At 40.1% G+C, this 11,093-nt stretch overlaps 1 protein-coding gene across 1 annotated transcript; it reads right to left on the bottom strand.

Moving 5' to 3' along the window:
- Window positions 1-5,443: 5,443 nt before the first annotated feature.
- On the bottom strand, window positions 5,444-10,173 carry kbtbd11 (kelch repeat and BTB (POZ) domain containing 11). The gene is made up of 2 exons (XM_085932768.1): window positions 9,843-10,173; window positions 5,444-9,194 (listed from the first exon to the last, which is right to left on the bottom strand). The coding sequence occupies exon 2, from the start codon at window positions 9,103-9,105 to the stop codon at window positions 7,201-7,203; it is 1,905 nt and encodes a 634-aa protein (XP_085788894.1). The 5' UTR covers window positions 9,106-9,194; window positions 9,843-10,173; the 3' UTR covers window positions 5,444-7,200.
- Window positions 10,174-11,093: the final 920 nt, after the last annotated feature.

Raw genomic sequence — 11,093 nt, 5'->3', positions numbered from 1 at the left:
TGACAAAAAACACTTTCCATCTGAAATGCTTTCAAATGCAATTCCGAGACTGTGAGAAAATACCCAAGAGGGACAAATGTCTTTTTCAAAGATCTTCAAAATGGCCGTTTCTACCTTTGCTCTCTTTCAATTCCACTTTGCCATCAGTTTATATACCCTCTACTTAAAAAGAGGCAGAAGGGGGGAAATGGTCGACTTGACCTTAATCAGGCCAGTAGTGGGTCACTGAAGATGACACCTCGGAGGTAAAAGGCAACCAAGACACACAGTCCCATGAAAACCTCACTCCCTACGTATACCTACAAATAATTAATTATATTTTGATTTCTTGAGCTCACGAACAAATCTGTTTTTGTTTATACTTTAGAAAATGTCTCTGGCTTTCAGTGGTTTCAGTGAAAGACTCAGTATTGGTCTTTAAGGGTCTTTCAGTCTGTGTTTAATGACATCACTTCCTACATCAAAACTCAAGTAGCTTGACTGATGAGTCCGTTGATAATTTTACCCTCAAGCAGTTAACACCCAGCAGGGGACTGATCCAGACATATGAAAAACATGCTGGTGATTGCTAAATTCTGAAGCGTCTCAATCAGGGTAACTATCTAATTAAATCAAACGTTTTTCAAAGAGTGGGAGACCAGAGAACATTTTCTTTGAATAAACTCCCTATCAAAGTATAGTGTGACTTATTTCAGTATCATTCATCACTAAATACAAAATACTTATCAAGAATATTTTGGCTAATTCAAGGACACCCAAAAAAGGCATTTTCAGCCCTTTAAATAAAGTCACAAAAGTTATGACAAACTTGTCAGCTGAATACAAAAACTGTGAGACCATACCAGTACAATAAGGTGAACTTCCACCTGCAAACCAAATTATTAATCATTATTTTTTCAGTCAGAGTGCTCATAATAACATATCAGGGCACGATAAGAAGACACAAATGATGATGTAACAAGGTGAACGTCCAAAGTACAAATCCATCTTGCAAACGGAAGATCGGAAGATAGACATTTAAATACCAAGAGTCTTCTGAGTTAAAAAACATAGCATCCAAGACAAAAAGTCATGCACAGCCCCCCCCCCCATCTAAAGTGGCACCACAGGGCTCGGTCACAGCTGCTCTCCGGCGCCTGGAGAAGAATTGCTTCCATTTGGGCTGTCACTTTGGCTACGGCCACCGAGGCTTTTCTCATTTGTCAGAGAGCACTAACGTTCCTCTGGCTTTCGCGACTAATCTGTAACCACTGACTATACAGGGAGCGAGCATGTTTCACATTGGACCAGGATCAACTTTGGTTTGCAATTGGGTCTTTGAAAGTCAGGCCAACTGGGGGAATTAAGAATGAAGGAAACTACAAAAACACTGGAATGGTTTTAGGCTGTACACAAGCAGGATTTGTAAGGGGGGGGGGGGGGGGGCAACCACCATTCAGTGAGTTTAAATAAACCGATCACTAATCCAATAGCAAGCTGGCGCAATATGGCTACTTGAATAACTTGTTTATTTAGTGTATCAGTGGAAAGCCTAATAACACTGGTAAACAGTAAATTGTAATCCAAGATGCTTTTGTGCATCCCAAAATTTATTTTTTAAGCTAATTAAAAAAAAAATGCTTTACTTCTTTGTGGAACACATATTTTCACTTCTTTGTTTTTAACCTAGATAAAAGCTTACAATTTATCCTCATAGCATTATAATTCATAACCAAAACAAAAAAGAAATCTACCTGTTGCTGACAAGCTCCTTGATTCAGAAATATAATTAAATATATTACATGAGGGCCGATTTTGAATTAGTGCAAAAAAAATAATCTAGAAAGTTTTACTTGCTTCTTCGATTAAAACATTTAGTAAAATCAAAACTGAAAAAGAATGCAGAAAACACGATGCATCTCATTACTGAGTTTACCACACAAGTCTTTCTATTTAATTTCCAAAACCTTGCAAAACATATTAGAGCAAACACAGTTTGAGTGATGCTCATAACTTTTCAAATATATCTGACAGCCTTAATATATTCCCACATTTAATCATTCCTTTATATTGACATTTTTAATTAAACAGCATAATTGGAAAGCCTCTGTGAGGTGGCAATCATTTCAGCGTCCACTGCAAAATTAATGGAAAAATTATTAATGAATCCGACTGCTTTTAATTGCTGTGTACCTCGTATCCATTATTGCTGCAGCATCCTCCTTGAAATGGCACAATGACAAATACAAGTGTCACGTCAGCGCTTTCCGTCCTCATCGCACACCTCAATCAAAGCTAATCCATTTCACCTCAGCGTCGAGCAGTCAACAAATTAAAGGCCCATTTCATTTTCCACATTCATTAACGTTGTTTCCAAGGTGACGATCATTTAGCGACTGGTGCAAACAATTTTCAAAGATGTGTGGGCTTTTGATATTTTCACTGCAGCAAATGAATGAAAGCATATTGAGCATACAAATCAGTACACTTTTAATACTGTGTTCCGCATATGCCAACAAAGAGTTTTTCATCTTGGTGAATATTTTAATATCAGATTTTGATTGACTGTCCTTCTCCATGTACCCCTTCTCATGTATCTAAGATCACCAAAAAATAGTAATGCCTTGACATATGACTTACCCGACTTAAAGGTGTTTTGAGACATGAGACACCATCATAAAACATAGAACTAAGAATTACTTGTTTTGTATTTAGGAACAACTGCTATCTTAATACTAACATATACCCCTTTTGGCAAATGATATTTCAGCACACTAGTGTATGTACCGTATTTTCCGGACTATAAGGCGCACCTAAAAACCTCAAATTTTCTCAAAAGCTGGTAGTGCGCCTTGTAGTCCGGAGCACCTTATATATGGACCAAATTCCTAAATTTAAACTGGCCTGAAGCATTGTGTCATGAAATCAATCATAATTGGCCCGCTGAAGACGATGAATCATGAATCAAAAAGACTATGGATCATTATTTTGTGATTATAAATTATTTTTTTTTGCGTCTGAAGTTGAAATAAAAAAGATAAAATGGAGAATGATTTGATTTGGATTAAAAATCTGACATGATGCATTAATGATGCGATTTATAGTTCGGTGCACCTCCTATAAGGGCAAAGTTTTAAAATGGGCCATTCATTGAAGGTGCGCCTTATAGTCCGATGCGCCTTATAGTCCGAAAAATACGGTAATACAGTATATCCAAAACAGTGAGGAAAGCCGCTGAGCAGTAAGTGTGCAATGTCCTAATGTCCGAAGGGGTTGCTCCTTTTATAAGAAGAAAAAGAAAAAGTCAGACGCAATGACCCACTTTGGCTGAGTAGCTGCACCAATAATGGCTTGTACCATAAATACACCAACAAAGACCATCTACAAGGTAATATTGCATTTTTCTGTATGCAATAAAACATGGTGATAAAAAATGTCATTTTGTTGACACATTACATGTCCTTTGCTCACATAAGAAAAGAAAAACGGAGCCAATAGAAATGAAAAAGTGGGGAGGGGGCAATGACGACTTCTGAGACGAGCCTCTTTCGCATGCAAATCATATCTGAATTTCTCATTAGCATAAATGCATGAGCAACTTTAAATGCTTTTAATTTTCAATCTCGCCAAGCGGAGGAGTAATTTGTCACTGTCAGAATGGAAGACTAAAAGGGTGGGACCAGAGGGAGCCAAGGACTGCACGCTCAAATGGAATCACAGAACATTTCTGATTTACTAATTGACTGATGTGCAGTTCAGTGGAATTGCCTTGAAGGTGTAAATAATTCTGTGTATATCTAAATGGCTCAAATGAGAAAGTGAGAGGCGGATATGCGAAAGCACATTACATGATGCTTCTCCCCAGGCCACGCTTTTCTCCTGTGATTCTAATTCTCAGGCTTTTATATTTTCACTGTGTCTCCATAGACTGTGCATGTTTGCTGTTTTTCTACTCAACCACAGATAATCAACTGGAAATTAAAAGAGAAAGTCATTATCAGTTACAGCTCTATGTTAGTACAAAAAGGCAAACACCAAAGCGTACCAATTTCAAAAAAATAATAAACAGTGCAATTGTATACAACTCCCCCAAAAAATATTTAAAATTATTAGCATGTTTTCAGGGTAGGTCTTTATCTGTATGAATTTATTTCTTTTTTTTCCCCACAACTAAAAAAAAGTCTAAAAACTAGCCATCATGATAAAAAATAAACTAAAAAAAAAACATGGTGAAGTGTCATTTAGTTGTTGTGCTGCATGCAAATGAAATAAATTGCCAACAGAAGTTAAGTCAGCCCAAATTGTGAATTATTTTCAATCCAGGCTATATATTAATAAAGATACCTTGCCTTGCCTTGCCTTGCCTTACCTAAAGCCAATTAATATTATTTAAGAATACAGAGGGCTAATTCCTCACCTCCTCCAAGACATCTAACAAGTTGGGCGAAGCATTCGACTTTTGTCCAGCCTTTCCAAACCACTGGTTTCACGTGACGTGTGTTGCTGTCACACACAAAAAAAGATGTGGCAGACATCAGATAATCCCAACAACATCTCCTGCTGCAGGCAAGACAAAGGAGAAAGTGACACATTTGCTCACATGTTGCATCATGATGATCAGTGCAGTCTGGATTTATCTGAATCAAACATTTTCACTAACTATGCCTTTCAATAATGCAATAAATGAAGTAAAATACAAATTGGCGTCCTAATATAGGCTCATTACATCATATCTGACTGTCAAAAACGTTTCAATACAACGCATTTTGTATTGTGGTATTATAAATGCAGCAATACTTTACAGAAAATAAAAGAGAAAAAAATATTCTGCATTAAATTTACTCGTCCAGCCAAAACAACTCACCACGCTGGTCCTTGCTCAGACTGCCCCCCAGTGTTGAATAATGGGTACAGCAGTTTGGTATGCAGGAAATGCACACAACGTAAAATATAGAATACATAGGCCAATGATAAATTGGGCAGATTCATTTTTATCGGTTGTTAAATTATCAATTTATTCATGGTATATTTTGTGAATATGTGATTATATGCCACCCTACACGGCAGTAGCCAGTTATTCCAACTATATATAATGATTAATAAACCATAGAAAACAATCTGAATTATTTTTTCCTTCATAAATTGGACAGGGGATTGAAAAATGATCTCTCAATATAACCTATGCATTGACTATTGATTGGACAAGTTACACGACTTGTTTGTCTTTTTGAAAGATCTATGCATAAAATTAAGACGCAATTATTGGCATTTATTTTTGCACAAGAAATTCTTGTGAATATCTTCACTTTTCCTTTAATTACCGTACAATCATTTTATTGTGCATTAATAGAGGACCTCGGGGTCGTTGGTGCTATTACAACAAATGTCCTCTAGATGGCAGAACCTGCCTATATTTTACATTGGAGCCATAAGAAAAAAAAATACAAATCACCATACTGAAACATTTTCAGACATCAATTTTATTTGAAGTACTTTGTTTTGATTGATAAATACTATCCACCATCCAATTCCATTCCAAAGCTTTTTACACTGGAATTTTTTTTTTTTACTTGGCATTACAGCACTGAGCTGTCATCACAAGAGCAAATGCAAATCAATCATATTCATACCGAGGAAGGAAAACCCACAAAAGTAAAAAGGCCTGCCAGCTAACGCAGTAAAACCACATCCAGTTTGTCCAAGATACACCGACTGCATTGAAACACTATGCACGTTATCAGATTTTTGTTGCTGTCAGAAATATAGAAGCTTTCATACTAAACTCACGTTGTGTTTTTGTAGCAGCAAACACATACTTTTCAAGACATTTCTCAAATAAAATGATTCGTTATGCATTTTAAAACACAGTACGAGAGCCTTACAGACCAGCGGCAGTAAACAGACTGAAGCAATGTGGCATCTGATTTGACCTTTAAATATTGCAGATGTGGTTGTTTTCTTACACTAACTTTCTAGCTTTGTTAAACATTCCTGAAAGAGGTTGTTAGCAGCCAACATGGAACTCGTAAAAAGAGAGAGAAAATACTTTCAATGAGCGTCACACCCAAAATGGGCAATTGTTTGTCACAATTTAAGAGATGATTCAATATCTTTGGCAAATGTGTATAAGTGCTGGAAAATACCTTTATGCAATATGAAAAATATTTATAAAAAAAAAAAAAAGGATTCTTGTGCTTTTGTGGTGATTCACATCTCTGATTCACAGTTGTGGGGTTCTGGTTTAGGATCTGAACTCCGACCTTGCAGTCTGGAGTCCTATGTGATGTCACATCAGTTTGGGAGTATGTAATTTAGGCCAACGAATATCACCGATGATCCTGTGAGGGAGGTTTGTTTGTGTTGAATAATTAAGCTGTTGCTACTGAATACCATTATGTAACATGGTTTCATAATTGTGTGCATGCAGCAATTATTCACAGATATGCATTATTCGCAACAGCACTTGGTCGCTATTTGCGTGCTTCACTGTATGTACCGATTGACCCCGATGTACCCACACCTCTTGACCTTATCCAGCTTATGATGGCAAAAATGTCCAAAATGTTTGCTGGATGTTTTTTTTTTTTTTAATGAAAATGATCTCAAAATAATTGAATATGCATTTGAATGAGCATAAAAGGTTACATTTTAACTATCATTTTAAAACACTTAATATCTGTGTGCTTTGCAGTAGTGTTTGCCAATATTGACCTCTGCGATTGGCTGGTGGACCAGTCCAGGCTATCTTTCAGTTAATTGATATTGCCTCTAGCTCACGTCCATATAAATCGAATGAAAATGGTATTGAAAGACATTTGTGACCTTTCCAGTCGTGTAAAATACTGCTCTGCATCCTTTCAATGACATTCCGGTCATCATTAGTGAAGCCCTACAGTTGTTCCATTTGCATAGAAGCCACATCGCATCATTCATCGAGCACATTTTGCAACAAAATGTCAATAAGTCCACACGGTGTAAATAATATTTGATCCAACAACAAAAGTGCACCAAACACCACCAGCTAGTAATACTAATCTACTGTCACTTCCATCAAACTAATATTGTTTGCATTCACTCAATACTGAAAGTTCCCTTTTTAAGGCTCGCCTCTGTAGAAACATGAAGTTACCATGCAATACACACATTCTTTTGCAAGCAGGCAATGACACACTGGTAGAGACAGCTGACACACAAAAGACAGCAAATGGGCCGGTCTGGGTTCTAGTTCTGTGACTCTGGATCGCACCCGGGAGGAACTTTCTCAGGCTTTTCAGGCAAAGTGAGTACAAAAGGAAAAAGAACGCCTTTGGCTTCGAGAGGCGCCCTCAACGGCTCCTCCACAAAGTAGGCGTTCTCCTCCTCCACCACGAATTGAAGAGTCTGGCTTTTGTTCACACAGTAGATGCGGTTCCCTACCACGGCGCAGCGAAACGGCAAAGAGCTTCCGAGCCTCTGCGACGCGCAATCGTGCCACATTTTCACAATGCTGTTGTACTTGAACACGTTGATCCCTTGCTCGCGGGTCACGTCGAAGCGGTAAATGAAGCTCTTCAGCGCCACCATATCCGTTGACTTCTTCCTGCTGTTGTTGTACGGGCATTCTTGCCATTCGTCTCTCTTTATGTCATACTTGAGGAGGCGATAGAAGAGCGAGCCCCCGGAGACGTAAAGCTCCCCGTTGCAGGTGGTGGCCTCGTGAGCTACCGCGAAGGCTCCCTTGGGCAAAGGGGCCACGGCGGTCCAACGGGCCATACGAGGGTCATATTTTTCGACGGTAAACAAACACTCACCTCCGATAGCATACAGGTAGCCATCCATGGACACGAGTTTCAGTTGGGCACGGGCCTGCGTCATGGGTCGGATCTCTGACCAGAGGTTTGTTTTGGGGTTGTAACAGAAGACCTTGTCTGATGCCCTCCCCTTGTCCCCGTAGCCTTTTATTCCACCTGCCACAAACAGGTAGTTGTACATCGTGCAGATTCCGCAGCCTTTAGTGTTGACGTCCTCGGGCATGGTTGTCAAAGCTCTCCAGTCGTTGGCCACTTCGTTGAAGCAGTAGATGGTGTGACTCTCCTCCGACGACCCAACGGACGAGGGGCTCTGCGGACGGCTTCCGCAGCGGCTCGGCGGTCGGCTCCCGACGCGTTCAAACACGTCGTTTATCTCGGCAGCCATGAGAGTCTTCTTCCCGTCCGTTCTTTTCTTCAAGATAAGATCGCGCTCGGACCCGGTCAGACGGCCGTATACGGCGGGGTCCTTGAGGATCTGCAGGAAGTTGTCGCTCATGAACCCGTAAGCGGTCTCCTTCAATTCGTTAAGTCGTTGCTTTTTAGCGATGCTCAGAATCTCATAGCAGTTCCCCGCAGTGATTTGTTCTGTCATGCGGTCCATTGCTGCCTGGACGGCGCAAGGAATTTGGAGGATTTTGGCCCCCGTGATGACTTCAACGACATTTTCTTTAGAAACATTCATCTGGGAAGTGTAAATATAGTCGATTAGGGTTGAAAAAGTCTTATAGCTCATCCCTTTCACTTTGAGGATGTTTCGTGAGAGCCGAGCTTTAAAGTAGTCGCTCTTTTCTGCCAGGATCGACTTGTGAGCGTTGATCGTCTGACCGCCAACTTCGATGACTAAATCGGGCTCGGTTCTACCAGATAGCTGATTGACCGCAACTGAGCTGCCCTCGAGATGGCGTGATAGGTCTGATTGATCAGATGCTGGTTTAATATCGGCAAAGCGTGACTCTTTCGCTCTCGCGCCATTCGGGATTTGACCGCTCGCACAGTTGGATTGCATGTGGGACACACGAGAGTCAGCATTCGATGGAACGTCCACCACGTTCTTTTCTTTGGAGAAATGAAAGTCACTTGCAATTGCCATGTATGACCCGTTACCTTTTTGACAATCGTTATGGTTGTTTTCAGTTATCAGTCTTCCATCCAGCAGGTATTCCTTTTCAAACACTGTCGGGACACTAAATTCTGGGTCATCCCCGAAGGACCCTTGGACAATGCCTGGACGTAAATCCATGGCCTTGTCAGTGCTTGCCACCAGGCTGGTAGTGTGGTGGATGACATCAGCCTCGATTGCGGCAACTCCTCCTCCAGGTCCTTGGCCTTCGGTCATCCTGATGTACTCACTTGTAATGGAGGATGGCGTAGGTAGTGATCATGCTGGGGGTGGACAAAACTTTGTCTTTTGTATCTTTCTGCCACCTACATGGAAGGGAAAAAAAACATGACTCATTAAGTTGCAATTGCTGACAGGCATTATTTCTCTTATCAAAACAGGATTGCAATGCAGCATAAAACCTCCAAGTCTTTGCCATCTCATCATTCCAACCTTATAAATATGTAGAAATGATACCATTTAAAATAAGATCAGCAAGAATTCACATATTAAGATAGATAGATAGATAGATAGATAGATAGATAGATAGATAGATAGATAGATAGATAGATAGATAGATAGATAGATAGATAGATAGATAGATAGATAGATAGATATGCTTATGCGAAATACTGCAGTAGATGATATTGTGCATGAATTTGATTGTGTTCCATCTAAGAAAAAAGAAAAACTAAGGCCAAGCCCATTCTTTCTTTGAGTCAAACTGCTTGACCCACTGCAATAATCTTCCTAGTGGCTCATTAATAAGCACTAGAATTAGATGCATTTATTGCGCATGCGCAAGGGTAAATTGCTCCTTAGAATGACAAGGGGTAGAAAAAAACACACAAAAAACCCCAGCTCCCATTGTTTTGTCATGGTCATGCAACAATTTGCAAGTTGAATAAAGATTTTCAAATTGCAACATAAGAAAAATCTGCGTTTATTTTGCATGCAAAGTTAATGCAACATACCTGCGATTCCAGGCTGTGAACCAGCGAGCCCTCCGTTACGTAAAGCCTGCACAATCCTGAGCAAGGAGTCACCCGAGATGACTTTATTTCATCTACATTCTCCTCCTGATTCCATCCACCCGTTCACCTCTTAAGCCACTCGATCCTATGAATGGCTCCTCGAATCAAGTCTCCCCGAGGCGAGGCAAGGCGAGGCTGAAGCGGCGATCGAACAGTGGGCGCGCCTCCTTGTGCAGCTTCCTCGCGTGACCGTGCACTCAACAAATGTGGCGAGTGTACTCATGCACCAGAGGTGTCCAACATTGGAAGCATGACTAGTCATGAGATGGGTTTTTTTTCTTTCCCTTCAGTTGACTGTTGCACTAAACCACGCCCCTTTGCTTAGTATTAACCCTGAACTGAACGGGGCAAGGCGCGTGCAGGACGCCCCCCCCCCCCCCCCCCTTTACTGGTTGCATCAAATGTACATTCATCAAGAGGTTGCAAAACCCACACTCAGCAAGTTTAAAAAAGGAAAAATAATAATAATAACAAGCTATGAAATCTATTTAAGCAAAATTAATTAATTCTGTCAATTATGCACAATATATTTGCAAGCTAAACTAATGGAAAAATGCACACATAAATTGTATAAAATATCCTAATAGTTCTCATCTTCTGTGAAAAGCAGTGGCTGAGACTGGCACAAGATGGTTTTGCCACTTATTCTTGGAAACGTATAAGTACAGATACCTGAAAATTCAGTTTAAATACAGAAAGAAAGTAGTTATGGCGACACATCTCTACAAAGTAGTTCTTGTGCATGCTTGCTCAACAATAGTAATGAAAAAAAAAAAACATGAAAAAAAAAGCACAACCAGCAGAGCAACAGAAGGTCCATTGCTGTCATAGCAACTGGTTTCCCTATTTATAAATAGAAGGGAACCACGGAGAGGGTATTGGACAACCATCAGCCCTGTGAGATTAAGAGGTATTCAAATGGGAGGTTTGAATGGCAAACATATTCTAAGAACAAAGCCAGGCCAGGGACAGATGTGTGCACACAAAATGAGCGTTTCCATGGAAACCTCAGGGTTGTCAATACCAGCCACTGGTGAACATGAGCTACCAGTAAAGCCCCATTATACCACAACAGAATGTTTTTAAACTTACAATCTGGAGCAAATCTTACAACTTGATTGTGGGTGAATAGTGAAAATGGTTGCGCAACAGTAGACGTGGGCGTTCAGAGTGAGTAAATGGCTTGACCCC

The sequence above is a fragment of the Syngnathus leptorhynchus genome, chromosome 15, assembly GCF_054491065.1.
Source record: "Syngnathus leptorhynchus isolate UIUO chromosome 15, UIUO_Slep, whole genome shotgun sequence".
NCBI classification, from domain to species: domain Eukaryota; kingdom Metazoa; phylum Chordata; class Actinopteri; order Syngnathiformes; family Syngnathidae; genus Syngnathus; species Syngnathus leptorhynchus.
This window is presented reverse-complemented; position numbering and strand designations above follow the sequence as displayed.